Genomic DNA, 16253 nt, shown 5'->3' with positions numbered 1-16253 from the left:
TTTAAATACTTGTCAGAAATATGTAAAGAGGTTGATGTTGTTATCAATTACATGTACAAAAGTGTGTCCACATTGACGATTGGCCATTTGAACATGTTGCAAATAAAAATTGAATCTTGAATCATGAGCCTTGATTTTAAGCTCAAACTATGTTAATTAATTTGCTTATAGTGGCCATGACTAATCCAGCTCCTATGTATATATACTTTCATCGCAACAGCTTCATCCGGTCTTAAGATCTTAATCCATGTATCCATATTTTGTAATATTGACCTTAATCTTGATAAGATCGATCCAATATGCAATCTCTGGACATAAGGAATATATGTAATATATGTATCAAATGTCACTACAATTGCTTTACAATTCATTTCTCTCCAGCCATACACGACAAACTAGCTCACCAAAAAACTATACTCTGCCTATGTTGCATATATGGGCAGGCACTTAATTTTAACAAATTTCAAAATAGAGTAACCCACCAAGGCCTTTGTGGTCATTTCAACATGAAGACTACAAGATCTAAATTTTAGGGAAATCCCTTAAGCCTTTCCCAAACCTTCTTTTTAAACTTTCAAATAGACCAACAAAAATTGGCAAATAAGATAATTTAAGTATGGGAAATACATGTTTATTTTTGAATGTAATTACTCTAGCCATTTCTTAGAAACTCGTTCGGACGCCCTGAAGTACGCCTACGCTGACGCCAATGCGAGTTAAATAGATTGCATTTTTTGTCCTGAAAATCAAGCTAAATATCACAATGCGTTATCAATTTTTCCTATACATAATTTAATATCATGTTCGTACAAAAATGGTTATAAGCAATATCCAAAATACGTTTCTGTTTACGTTTATACATGTTTTCTACACTGTGCATTTGCTGTTATAACAAACGCCTTGTCACTGACTATGGTGTCTTCTGAAATTAATGCCGGCAGAAGGAAGAGCTATGACCAGAGGAAGCTGCTGTCACTCTTATTGGCCTTCGTAAATATATCGCGTTGAAATGATTCCCTTAACAAATAATGCTTTGCACGAGAAAATCACAACGTGCAAATAGAGAAACGGCAAAGTTTTAGCAATGGAGGAAAACCACGTTGTTTAGCTTAGTTGGTCATGTCTCCTTTCTATAGACATGGTATGCATGCCCTTCTTGATTTAATTCGGACACGAACATATTACTCTCTGCGTGCCAGATCTAACGCTTCTCAATTTTGACGTAAATCTCCTCGTTGGGGTGCGTTATGAGACCGTGGGACGGCTTGATATTCAAGCCGGGCACCAGTCGCAGCCGGAAGTGACGAACGAGAGCCACCACGAGGGTGGTCGCCTCGGCATAGGCGAACTTCTGGCCGGGACACGAGCGTTTTCCCGCAAAACCGAAAGGAATGAAGGCGAGGGCGCCTCTCTTCTTGGTTTTGTCAGGACTGAACCTCTCAAGATCAAACCTTAAGTAGAAAGCAAGCCAGATGTTGTCATAATTAATTATTTGGAGTATGTTATAAAACGATTTATGAACAATACTAAACGGAAGCGTGTTTTATTATTTAAAACTTGCATGTTGAGAAGCGTTTACAAAACGGTTCGCGTCAATCTTGGGAATCTAATTACGGCGGACGGAAGTTAAACCTATCGTCTACTATGGTGAAACTTAAGTAAGGAACTTATTAGAAAACCTTCCATGATGGACAAAATGAAACTTTAGAGAGGCTTTTTACATTTGACATAACCTTGAAAGCTAGATCTAAGACCTATAGGAGCTGTCTCTTTTTCGCAATTTAAGAAAAGTATGGATGTTTTTGGAAAAACTTTCAATACTATAATAATGCTTCGAAGAAGTATCCATACATACAAATCATAAAAATAACACTAAATATCTCAGCTATATCAATTAATGAAAGTGGTTAATAAAACCAGTTATCAAAGCTCGTCGATACTTGCAACAATTTTTCGTCAAACACATGGGATGCGTTTTCATGAAATTGATAACTTTCACTTCGGGGTGGGGAAACACCTTCTCGTTGAGGCATGCCACGCCTATCGCATGAATCACTGGCGTCTGGAGAGATAGAGAGATAACATAACGCACCACAAACCCGTATTCGTAATTCAACCTATATCTAAAAAACAAATACAAACTGCCTTGCACTTGGGTCGTATGAAAATTTGCAAATAAATAAAATAATTAATGTCTATTCCAATTGAATTACAATTAATAACCTAGCTGACGTGGGTCAGATTCGTTTTGACCTCGTGCACAATTCGTGTTAAAAGTTTTCTTTAACTTCCAAATTTCAGCTTTTAGTTGAATTTATGTCATCATGTCAACTGTATGGTAGAACAGTATACCGGTCATATTCAAACTTTCAACTTATCATGGTTGTAATATAAGGATTGTTTCTTCAGACTTTATTAGCAAAAATATTAATGCCTGACACCACAACATCAAGATATAGTCTCTTTAGTTTTTAAAGTGTAAACATGTACGTTGTATTTCCGTTTACTACATGTCATGTTTACCACACATTACCCTTAATATCGGCCTTACTTATGGGGACAAAACTAGTTATAAAGATTTATATAGCAAAATAACATCAGATATTTTCATCTGAACACTCATCTGAAGTTCCGGAAATTCCACTCGGGTTACAGCTGGCATACTTGAAACTAAAATTTTAAATTGTTACAATTTGCCACATATTTCTACACTTTATATTTTGTGATACTACGAGGATTGCTTATATAAAGTATAAAATACATCGCACATTTTGTAAGGACGAATGGCCGAGTGGTCTAATCGATTGATTTTAACTCCATTTACTCCAGGGGTTAGTGGTTCGAGCCAAGTTGAGGGCTACTTTTTTTCTTTCTTTAATTGTATTCATGCTTTTTACTGGAGCTTTTAGATCCATTGTTTACATTTATCAATATAATGCATTTAATGACAAATTTCAAAACATGCCAAAATCTGTGAAAATGCCCCTTTACCGTTGCGAAGTAATCCTGCTCAAACTGGTTGCCAGTATTCATTTTCTTTGTGATATTAGTTTTACGTATGAAGATAAAAATCACACTTGCACGATTTCATGTTTTAGGACAAATGCCTGCAAGATAGAATGTTGTAAGTTAAAACGTGTAAGAGAACGTATGCGGACAGTTTACGGACGAACGGACAGACACATGGGTTATTTCGTGTTATGTTCTTTTAACATAAGCATGCTTGCTTGTAATAAGTACCAATATTAAATTATTTATTTTGTATCTTTGTTTTGGTTATCAGAAGTTATAGTACTTCTTAACGAACATTTGATCTGACAGTTTGATTTAAGTACAAATAAAGTAATATCTGCCTTAGGCGCTTCCGGATTACCAGAGCCTTGTTCTGAAAAAAAACTGGGCTTAATGCATGTGCGTAAAGTGTCATCCCAGATTAGCCTATGCAGTCCGCACAGGCTAATCAGGGACGACACTTTCCGCCTAAACTTGACATTTAAAAACCATAAAAGCGGAATATGTCGTCCCTGATTAACCTGTGTGAACTGCACAGGCTAATCTGGGACGACACTTTACGCACATGCATTATGCCCTGTTTTGTCAGAACGCGACTCACTGGTCTCTCTTATACGTACGTTTTTTGGGATCACATATCCGTTGATGGTGACGTCCTCGTCCATAAATCTCCCCGCCAAGGTGACCACGATAGCGCAGCGTAACGTCTCGTCCAACACCTGCTTGACGTACCTGTTAACAATAACCCAACACGTACAATGCGGGTTTATATAGTACACCATCTGAATTTAATATGCTTAACAAATAGTGGTTTAAAAAAGATTTTTTTTTTACTATTACACGAAAATACAAATGTGCGTATCACTTATATTCAACCACGTGACCCTACAGACCGTTTAGCAGTCTCAGTATAAGGCATCTGTATGTGACTGCTTTCCAATAGCTTCATACATTCTCGAGTTTTTGAGCGAGAAACTTGCTTTTCAATGATCCTTATACGTAAAATAATTTGACTCGATTATTGCGTTATTTCTTTGCAGAAAAAATGTATTTCTTGTAAATATTGAATTTCACCATTTGAGGTTTTCCATGATGATTAATGCAAACATTATTCGAGGAAACGAGGCATAACGAAAGTTACTCATCCTTCAAGAAGTTCTGAAATGTTAATAGACTTTTGAAAAGCTTCGTGACGTTAGAAACGCTCTGTAACGATTTTGACTAACACTACATAGCGTACTACAGTTACACTTCGAAACGACTGATCCTATGGGTAACGTACTGAAATGATAAGTAATCACGGTCATGCTACGTAACGGCAGTTAAGCTAAGCGCAATGTACTGAAAAGTTGAGTACATATATGAGTCTGAGAAAACACGGCTTAATGTATGTGCGTAAATTGTCGTCCCAGATTAGCCTGTGCAGTCCGCACAGGCTAATTAGGAAGACACTTTCCGCTTTTATGGATTTTTAGTTTCATGGAAGTCACACTTCACCGAAAATCAAGTTTAGGCAGAAAGTGTCGTCCCTGATTAGCATGTGCGGACTACATAGGCTAATCTGGGACGACATTTTACGCATATGCATTATGTCCAGTTTTCCCAGAACGCGACTCATATGAGCGCAACGTAACAACAGTCCTGTATACTCGACGAACTTGAATGCTACGTCACCTACGTAAAACAACGATACGGAAGTGATGCTTTAAGGGACGAACTAGAAAACTTCGTAAACAAATTAACGTTGCGCAAATACAGTAAGGTTGTACGTAACGAGAGTTACGTTTCATGTAACAATACGTTATATTCAGTGTACTGAAAAGGCACTTAACAACAGATAAGAAACGGAACGATAGTAACGCGATGTACTAGACAGCTTGATAACTTAAGAAACACTATGTAACGTTTATGTCGCTACGAGGCGAGAGATAAAAGCGCTAGGTTATTAACTGAAACGCTAGGTAACTCAAGTAACACTACGTAACGCTAGATAAAGTGATTGATTAAGTAACATTTAAGCTACACTACGTATCACTACCAAAGCTTCGTGGCTACATAAACGCTTCGTCACGATTATAACGCTATACACAACGTACTGGAACTCCCCAACGTTGGTGTGGTCCACGTTGCCCTGTTCTCCAAGCACTCTCCGGATCTCCGCGTACACTCTCTCCTGTATATCCGGGTACTGGGCCAGGTAGTACAGCGCCCATGACAACACTGCAAGAGGAAACACGGGTAGGCTTACTTCGGAGTGTTCCAGGCCTTTTATAAAACACTTATTTTGGAATAAAGAACCAAGCCGAACCATTGACGACATTTTTAGATGTTCATATGCATTTGAAATTTACTTGTAGTAACGTGATCCAGCGTCGTTGGAACACATGGATTATATAGGTTTTTCGTAGATCTGTTGAGAGTAGGAGCCGGCGTCCCATTTTAAATGCAATTTAAATTGTGATTCGATCTTAAGATGTTCTCATAGCTAAGAATTCCTTAAATTTTGGTATTAAACAGTAGCTGTGGATGCAAAAATGAATGGTAAAATAAGCTTGTAAACTGACTAGTTAAGTTAATATCGGAAAGCAAGTTTTTAGCTTTACTATATACAAACTTACTGAAGCCATTAGCCGAAGGCAACTTCGTTGTGGTAAATGTGCTGATTTCGTATTTATTAAAGTTTACTTGTTAATTCCAACATTTACATAAAATTCCACGAACACCCTATTTAACCTATACCTGTCAAAAATACAAAAAAGGCCCACGAGGGTCACTAAGAGCCGTGGTGTAGTGAATATAGCGACCGGAAGGTCACGGGTTCGATAGGAGCGTTCTTTAAAACTCCCCCAGAGACACCAAGTACTGGTTCTAGGCCCAGGAAACGGACTCGAGAGCGTTTCGAATAAGCCTTAGGCTTTCTACACAATCAAGCTAAAATAAATAGGTTTAAACTAAACAAAGAGCTTACAATTTCCGGCCGTGTGAAAGCCCCCGATGGTGTACACGAGCGCGTCACAGAACTGTACCTCTTCGTCCTCTGTATACTCCATGAGCACATCTAAAAATAGCTCCTCGCCCGCGCGTGGTGGGTTTCGCTTCCGGTCGCGAAATATCTGCAGTAACACCGAGGATAACTCCTGCTTGCCTGACAAATACGGAAAACAAAAACCGCCATGAAGGGGCAAACAGTTGAGATCTGGAGAGTACGAATAAATGTGTATCGCCATTTCAGCCTCGCTCTTCAAGTTTAGTATACGCCCGAAATGCGACCGTCTCGACATTGAGTGTTGCGTATTTAAACTTCTTTCAACTATACAGAATGTAACAAACCAGTATGTGCTGCTTTATATAAGTCGGTTAAGATAATTTAAATTAAAAAAAAATGTAGCGATGTTGGACATTACTTTTTGACAATCCGACGATTTAAGCATAAAGGGAGACCACTCCACGACATCTCACCTTCTTGGAGTTGCCTCTCTTGTTCATTCGGATCAGTAGAATTCACCAACTTATCATTCCATATCTGAAAATGAGCGGTTTAACACTTATAAGATGCGAAAATATCGACGTAATAAAACTATCAATCAATCATAATAGTTATTCGTTGATCTTCTTGTAAAGTGCATATGTTTTTTAAATGAACCACATGCGTTTACATATTGTGAATTTTTTAGGATTACTGTTTGTCAAAATAAGAAAAAAAATCCCTTCTTGAATTGAATAAGAATCACGCAAAACGTTCATATTTCATAAAATTTATTTTGAATAGATTGTCAAGCATATCGCACAGAGTATAACACAATAAATGTGTATACGTTCTGGCTCGGACAATACGTATTTTTTAATGTTCATCTCAAGATTGATCATCCACCGACAGGCCCCAGGCACATTTACTAATGTTTGTTTTATGTAATTTTTTGTCGTATAATACTGGTTAAGGGTTACAAGAATTACACTTCTAATACGTTCTCTCAAGATTCATTATTGCTATATAACCCGACTGTCAAGTGCTGTTAGTAAACACGTGTTAAAGCCTACCGTTTCATATATTTTCCGGAACTGGCTAATTTGTTGGTCGGTACTCATTGCCTTTCCAAACAGCGACGCGAGCACAGACCGCAGTGCGAATACCGTCATGTGAGTGCACACGGGCACGTGCTCACCGGGCGAATATGACGTCCACTTCCGCACGATGTCGTCTGCTGCCTATGTACAAACGAGCATGGCGCGTTATTATAATTATAAGAGTTTAAATTATGAACCGATCGATTAATTTTTTAATTCAGTTAGAATAGCCTCTAAGCTACCAGGTAATGGCCTGTGCTGAGCGAGGATGCAATTGCACAGAGGATAGTTGTCAAACAATAACAACAACACTACAACGGCTCATATTTATGAAAAAAAAGAAAAAGACAGAGAAAACCTGTTTACCTTCTGGAACGGTTCTATGTATTTTCGGATGGAGCCGTGCGTGAACACCCTGTCATAGACCTTACGTCAGCTCTTGCCGTCGTCACCGTAAGCGTACTCGAGACTTCGCGCCCCAAGCAGCGGCATAAACAAGTCGAACATTTCGTCTGAAGCAAATAGTTTTATTTTAATCCTGCCTTTGTTGCAAACATTGACCTAATAAAGCAGGGTCGAATAAACTAGTTGATCTGTACCTCGCGTGACCACGATATAACCGGAAGTACTTATTCCTGCGCGTCTTATTATATATTTGACCTTTAACAAAAGGTACATGCGAAGTTCCTGCGAAATGTTTTGTAAAGTAAGAAATGTGTATTTAATTAAAGCAAACATATGGTAATGAAGTAATCAATTTCGCCTATAAATTTATTTACTCATAACCTTTAATATACGGCGTTTCTTAATATAATTAGAAATGTTACACTCCACCAATACACACTTATTTCCGGTAGTCTGCAATTTATTTCGTTTTTCAATGAAATATCATTAAATCGAACAAAATAAAACTATTTTCAAGACATAATTTATAATGAAGCAGGATAAATACAATACATGGTAAGTGCCGAGATGGAGAAAGTTTATCCGGTTCGGCCCGAAAAAAAAGGTTAGCTTTTTATTTTATTTTTCTAAGCATCACCGGATAAACTTTCTCCATCTCGGCATTAACCATGTATTCTCTATATATTGAACCGCTATACACATTGGGAAAATGTTTACGTACTCGGGATGTACTTTTTCGGTAGCAGCTTAAACATACTGAAAAAAAACACGTCTGCATTAAAAAAAAGGGTCGAGTAAAGAGTTAGAATAGTTCAGTTTCACATACGGCATCAACGTTGGTGTTCTCGCAACTGCCTAAATCCAGCAGCGGTATAAAATGGTCAACGAATCCTCTGGAGTAAGTTAATAGTTCGGGAACATATTTGTCATTCATAATCCTATATCAGGCCCATATGCCGCGCATTTCATACTACGTCGAACACACTGTTGAATCTGCGTTTTGGTTTAGTTTCTAAATTAATAAACGTATTCTTTCTTAATATTCATCTTAAATTAACACATCTTTGTATTTTACAAATTGAAATTGCCTACTGCGAACATTGTTAATTCCTTTAATGATTTGAAAAACGAAATTATAAAGTATTCAACGTAACAAAAAAACGATATCATATCCGCCATACGATCGACTTTCTGTCTTACCCATTTTAACATAAAATTGTTCACTACTTTTTTCTAAGATAAGAGTTAAGTCCAACATTACAGCAGTATTGCTTGCTGTAATAATCTCGATATGTTTCAGTTGCAATACAGAACACCCCAGCTACCAAAACATACTTCTGAGAGCTCGGCTGCATACCAGGAATCGGTGGTGATGATTTTTTGCTCTGTAAAATACAAACACACCACGTATAAAGCAGGCACATGCTAATTAGTCTTTTGAAAATATTGAAGACTATTGAGGTTTTAAAACATATATACATTTAAACCACGAATGTTCATAACCATACAAATGGTTATCTAAATCAAATTGATACTGGTGCTTGAGATGGTGGTAACGACGCATTGCGCATATCTCCCACCGACGCTTCATTTAGTATATATATATATATATATATATATATATATATATATATATATATATATATATATATATATATATATATATATATATATATATATATATATATATATATATATAGCAAGTTGTTCTCATGGTGCATTTGACCCTGGAGCGTCGTCAGTTTAAATCCCAGAGGTATTATTTAACAATGTTTAAAAAGAACAGCATTATGATTCTTCCCAAATGTTTTACTTTTGAGCCTCGAAGTTTTAAAACTCACGTTAAAGATAGTATTATTCAACATACGGACAAACCAAAGCATTTAAAATTAGGAATATAATCATGGCAAATGTACGACTCCATATCATAAGGCATTATGTATGAAAGGGTCAATGTTGCGCTTTGAAAGACAGTTCAATACCCGTTGTGAATCCGGTATTACCCTTGTACATCGTTACGGAGTATAATAACGAACATATGTACAATGCCTCATTTTTAGTTATATGATCGTTTAAAGAAAACTGGATAAAGGTAATGGAAAATACCAAATAATTATACAGCATGTTTAACAGACTTAATATAAAATATCGTGTTGCCTGTACTAAAAATATACATTATAGTTGAACATCAAACTACCAAAAAGGAGGCTTACCGATGATCGTAGAATCAAAAACAGCAACAGTCCAACGACCGCCACCAACAACGCTGCTTCCATGACAACCATTGCGAAATAGCTAACTGCAAAAATCAAATAAAGACTTAAATAAAGACTTGCATTTACGATTTAAAATCCGCAATTCAATGAAGTTGAACGCGGTCTTATGTTGTTTATACTACTGAGATATACAACGTAAGCATACGTGGGTCGTTATCTGCTATACGATGAAGCGCGTCTATATTTATGCACGGTCTAAATTATGGCCTTTTCGGTCACGTCAGTTTTACCCGTAAGACAGCGCACGTATTAGATACATTAAAATCGGGTATAAATTAATGTGCGATCGGTATGACAGGGAGGTTTAGTTCATGGAATTGCGAACATTGGCGTATGCAATGTGATACGGCTTAATTACTGTCAAGTTTGCTTTGTTGTGTTCTTCTGTTTTCTTGTGTATTGTTTATCAACAAAACTGTTCTGTTTATGTTGTTTTTTTTTTAAGATATGTAAAAATCAAAACCGCGTTGATCTCGCGAAAAAAAACGGCCAATTGTGTTACTAAATATAGTAACATATGCAATTAGTCGTGTATATCGAAATTAATAATAAATATCGTGTAGATCTATATAGAAATAAATGATAAATATCGTAATAAAAACACGCTTACCTCAATGACAACATTAATTAAATATCTATAACAGTGAAATTGAAACGAGTTACACTTACATTTTGTATTATTCCATCTCTTTATCGAAACTTATTGTAAACCACACTATTTTATTGAATTCCTATCGAAGTTTTACAATTATGCACGATAAACACGCAATGCAAAATACGTTTTGCATTTGTTCGATGCATTAAACAATATTTTACTGTTAAAAAACCACACGTCCAACATGTTCTTAAAATCCAGAAGTTAAACTCAAACCAGTGTGTTTTGTCAGAGAAATTACGTCAAACAATATACGTCATAAATTGCGCTGAAGTTGCATGAAAGATAAAAGTACGGAAAGCCGGCTCCGGTCGCCAATTACTTAACGTCAACGCGTGCCGACGATCCGCCGTTACTGGACAATAGGTGCGAGATAACCGGAAGTTTGCAAATAACCGATTTTGGCACAGTGTGCCAATAACCGGGTGTTTGCACACTTGCTCAATACCGAGCTTCCACGAGTTATTCGCGAAAAACGGCAAAATTTGTTACTAAATATAGTAACATATGCAATACATGTTATTTACGTTTCAAATATTCAGAACCCGTTTGAATAAATGGAATCGGGATATTTGGATCCAAGAAAAACAAACTAATATTAAAACGGCTTCGTATGCTGTTGTATGTAATTAATATGTGATCCTTCATTGTTGTCTCAGTTTGATGTATGCAAAACGTTCCCCATATGCTTATTCACGTTTTGACTTACAACTTCTTGTGTATGCCACGTGCGTAAAAATTGACAAAGCAAATTCCGGTTGAGGCTCACGGTGTTTCGGTCAAACACAATTCTATGAAAATGAGCAGTTGCGAAATATTTTGAACGACATAATTGTTCAGAGGATACAATATTTATTATGAAAGTAACAACAACATCATTTAAGTGTTAAATGATTTAGATGTATTTAATTTAATTCAAAATTGTAAACACACAAAAACACAAATAGTTTGTTAATAATCAATTATCAAATTATAAAATTATTTCATAACACAAACATTTGCGTTCCACGTTTCATAATTGGTAGAAATGTTTACAACTTTGCAACTAACGTGATGTGTAGCCTCAAAGCGTTTACGTATGCTAAAAATAGCCGAAAGAAAATTAAATTTTAATTCTGTTTTAAACAGTTTTTTACCAGCAGAAAGTTACTTATTAGATCACTACAAACGTTTTCACCATTTAGAAGTGACCAACTTTGTGAGTGATACCGGAAAACGTTGAAAATCAACGATATATTTTTGGTGACCTGAGTGACTTTCACTTTCCGAGTAAACAGCGATGTAAATAAACTGATTGTTTGTAAACACAATAGACTTGGAGGACACTATATTTTGAGCTCAAAACAAGTTGCATTGCTTATTTTTGTATGGTAATGTCCAATTGCATATACATTTTGTTTTTTGCTCACCATTATAAATAAAATATGAAAAACAATAATTAAAAATCGGTAAATAATTTCGGATCGTGACCTTTATAGAGCCTTTAACTTTACAACAAGATGCGTCAATTACAAGTCTGTTCACTAGTTATAAATGCTGTTCAAATCAGATGTACCTACCTATGAAATTTTAAGTGGATACCTTGTATAATTGATATGCTCTGGAAAACTTTATAAACTATCATTATGAATATTGATGCACGAATCAAAGTTCATGTGCAGTACACACTCCTCCAATAAGATCTAAATATTCGTATCTTAATTTTCCGGTTGAAACATATTGAAGTATAAAAAGACAAAGGGCACTATCCTACAAACTGGAGCAAGACTTGGTTCTCGTAAAACTAGACCATATACGTTGAAGATGTGCAGGTTTTTTTTAGTGCGCACGTAATGAGGATTTTCGTTAAATTAATAAGATCAATTAGAATATTCACAATGCAAGTTCGGTTTCTGTTCACATTTTAAGTAAATGTTAAAAAAAAGCAATTTAATTAAAATACAGTATCAGACAGATATGCCGAATAACACCGATTTGTTCTCATACTAGTAAAGTTTTTTTCTGGTTTTTCGAATAAACATAAGGCAAATGAGGGACTGTTTTATATAGCACTTACGAAAATAAATTAATGTGTGATTAATTCAAAAGATTAAAACGTTGCAGATTCTACGTCAAACTGTTTTCAGTTGTAAAATTGGGTATCTCGATTTTATTTACAAGTGGAAAAATAATACTACATGTATTATCAGTATGCGTTACAGTATAATCTTAGAGATTATCAGTCAATTGGGTTCGATGTGCCACCGACCCATATACTCGTATAGCCATCACACCCGGGCGACTAGTTTGCTTGTTACTAAGACACCTTTTCATTTTCAGGTATACAGGTCAATTGTTAAGGTCACATGAGCTTTCGTATCCGCATGGTATCTAGGATATGGTTCGATCTTAGATCATTTAATTCGGTAGTCATCCGGAAGAGAGGAATAGATAAAAACATCGACTTCAAAGTAAAAAAAGGCGAAATGTCAATGCCACTGCGTTTGAAAGCTAATTCCACCGGATACAATTTCGTTCCGTTTCCGGAGGCTATAAAGAGAATGTCCTAAATTCTCTCAAATAAGTACCGTGACTTCTAGTTGTCGGGAGGAAAATAGAAGCCAATTGATGTACCGATCAACCATTTAGACGCAATTGTCACAAAGTCTTATTAAATAACTACAAGTCGGGCTGGCTGATGTTACACATGCATGATATTTTGACAACGGACCCGACACATTGGTAACAGGCAACAAGTTTTAACATATTTGGGGAGTAACGGTTGCGCTGTGCTGTCATCTTTTGATGAATTTTAGCCGACCGTTACATATGTTTAACCTTGAAGCATGTTTTATAATAGAAACGTTATCACTGCATTGAGAGAGCACTATTTAATGTTCCTCGTTTTTCTCTCCTCTGTCCTCTTTCTGCGGCATATAAATGCTAAATATATTCGGTATTCGTCATACTAACAAGGTTTCAATGACAAAATAGCATTTTAGTTTTTTTATACGCTTCTTTTAAACCCTTCATTATTGGTATGCAGTCACGTACACGAGCACTTATACTCATAAAAAATAAGACATCTGTATGCGGAATGTGTTATTTTCCGTTCTGTTTAAAGTTAAAGAAACCACACTTATCCAAACATATTATTGCATGTACTAGTATTTTTAAATTGCAACATAAAATGCCGTAAACATTCCGTTTTTATGATATACAATTCCCCGTGAATAGTAATTAAATTTGCGTATAAAACATCAATGCAACTGATGATAACGTCCGTGTGCTGGTGGGATAGTATACTAACATTCAACGAATTGCCATGTCACTTAACACAATGTGCATCTTACCGATTCATTGTATTCTGCTTCATAAACGATAAGATTTACCAAGGTTATAACATCCGCTGTTTTATAAGACTTGTTTATTTTGAAAAGAAAACGCATCTTTATACGTACGGTATATAATAAAATGTAGTTTTTTCCCTAAGTCAATTTATAATGTTCTACACGTGAGATTTTCTTGGATGTATAATACCCTTACAATCATGACGCAACAGCGCAACAATAGACAAATTAACACGGCATGAGTTTAAGCCTTCATCTTGATACATTGCTAAGAGCTCTTCCTTAGCATCCTCAACATCCGCGCAGACAAGTGGCTGGAACCAGCAAAGCTGATTCAAATCCCCACATGATGATAGCCGAGCCACGTGGTTCAATAATTTCCCGTTATTTAAACTTTTATTTCATTCGGGTAATTAATTCTTTATAATGAACCTAAACTTATACATCATTTTCAAAATATACAAGAAAAAGATACCGCTTTTCGTAATATAATACCTTAACAACAGATATGGAAGGATTTTCTTGTGATGACAGAGATTGTGGAACGCCATCTCTGCGTCAAGATTAATTAGAATACTGTTTGTTTTACTAGTATCGGCCCGGTGACCTAATTGTTTACCTCAGATGACCCATATACGATCCAAAATCAGATTTTATCAAGATAAACATTCTGACCATACTTCATTAAAATCAGATGAAAACTATGACCTCTATTGTCTACACAAGGTTTTTCTATGATTTGACCTAGTGAACTAGTTTTTGACCACAGATGACCCAAATACAATCCCAACCCAGATTTCATCAAGATTAACATTCTGGCCAAATTTAATTAAGTTTGGATGCAAACTGTGGCCTCTACTGTCTACAAAAGTTGTTTTTTAATTTGACCTAGTGACCTAGTTGTTGCCCCTAGATGACCCAAATTCAAACCAACACAGATTTTAAAGACAAACATTCTTACAATATTTAATTAAGATCTGATGATAACTGTGACCTCTATTGTCTAAACAATGGTTTTCTATGATTTGACCTAGTGACCTAGTTTCTGACCCCAGATGACCCAAATAAAATACAATCCCAACCCAGATTTTGTCAAGATAATTATTCTGACCAAATTTGATAAAGATTGGATGAAAACTGTGACCTCTATTGTCTACACAAGGCTTTTCCTTTTTTTTGACCTAGTGACCTAGTTTTTAACCCCAGATGACCCAAATACAATCCCAACCCAGATTTTATCAAGATAAACATTCTGACCAAATTTCATAAAGATTGGATGAAAACTGTGACCTCTATTGTCTACACAAGGGTTTTCTATGATTTAACCTATTGACCTAGTTATTGACCCCAGGTGACCCAAATCAATCCCAACCCAGATTTCATTAAGATAAACATTATGACAAAATTTCATAAAGTTTGGATGAAAACTGTGACCTCTACTGTCTACACAAACAAATTGTTGACGGTTTTTCTATTATTTGACTTAGTGACCTAGTTTTTGACCCCAGATGACCCAAATACAATCCCAACCCAGATTTCATCAAGATAAACATTCTGATTAAATTTCATAAAGATTGGATGAAAACTGCGACCTCTATTGTCTACACAAGGTTTTTCTATTATTTGACCTAGTGACCTAGTTTTTGACCTAGTGACCTAGTTTTTAACCCCAGATGACCCAAATACAATCCCAACCCAGATTACATCAAGATAAACATTCTGATTAAATTTCATAAAGATTGGATGAAAACTGTGACATCTACTGTCTACACAAACAAATTGTTGACGGTTTTTCTATTATTTGACCTAGTGACCTATATTTTGACCCAAGATGACCCAAATACAATCCCAACCCAGTTTTCACCAAGATAAACATTCTGATTAAATTCCATAAAGATTGGATGAAAACTGCGACCTCTATTGTCAAAAAATTGTTTTTAATTTGACCTAGTGACCAAGTTTTTGACCCTAGATGACCCAAATTCAGTCCCAACACAGATTTTAAAGACAAACATTCTGACAATATTTAATTAAGATCTGATGATAACTGTAACCTCTATTGTCTACACAAGGGTTTTCTATGATTTGACCTAGTGACCAAGTTTCTGACCCCAGATGACCAAAATAAAATACAATCCCAATCCAGATTTTATCAAGATAATTATTCTGACCAAATTTCATAAACATTGGATGAAAACTGTGACCTCTATTGTCTACACAAGATTTTCCTTTTTTTGACCTAGTGACCTAGTTTTTAACCCCAGATAACCCACATACAATTCCAACCCAGATTTCATCAAGATAAACATTCTGACCAAATTTCATAAAGATTGGATGAAAACTGTGACCTCTACTGTCTACACAAGGTTTTTCTATGATTTGACCTATTAACCTAGTTTTTACCCCAGGTGACCCAAATACAATCCCAACCCAGATTTCATCAAGATAAACATTCTGACCAAATTTCATAATAATTGGATGAAAACTGTGACCTCTATTGTCTACACAAGG

At 35.8% G+C, this 16253-nt stretch overlaps 1 protein-coding gene across 1 annotated transcript; it reads right to left on the bottom strand.

Annotated features, from left to right (window-relative positions):
* Positions 1-660: 660 nt before the first annotated feature.
* LOC127845855 (cytochrome P450 20A1-like) lies at positions 661-7210 on the bottom strand. The gene is made up of 6 exons (XM_052377023.1): positions 7051-7210; positions 6472-6535; positions 5981-6157; positions 5109-5232; positions 3633-3744; positions 661-2062 (listed from the first exon to the last, which is right to left on the bottom strand). The coding sequence occupies exons 1-6, from the start codon at positions 7147-7149 to the stop codon at positions 1895-1897; spliced, it is 744 nt and encodes a 247-aa protein (XP_052232983.1). The 5' UTR covers positions 7150-7210; the 3' UTR covers positions 661-1894.
* Between the last annotated feature and the right edge of the window lie 9043 nt (positions 7211-16253).

Source organism: Dreissena polymorpha, chromosome 9 (genome assembly GCF_020536995.1).
Source record: "Dreissena polymorpha isolate Duluth1 chromosome 9, UMN_Dpol_1.0, whole genome shotgun sequence".
Lineage (NCBI taxonomy): Eukaryota > Metazoa > Mollusca > Bivalvia > Myida > Dreissenidae > Dreissena > Dreissena polymorpha.
The sequence above is the reverse complement of the archived record's forward strand: the minus strand, read 5'-3'. Positions and strand labels throughout refer to the sequence as shown.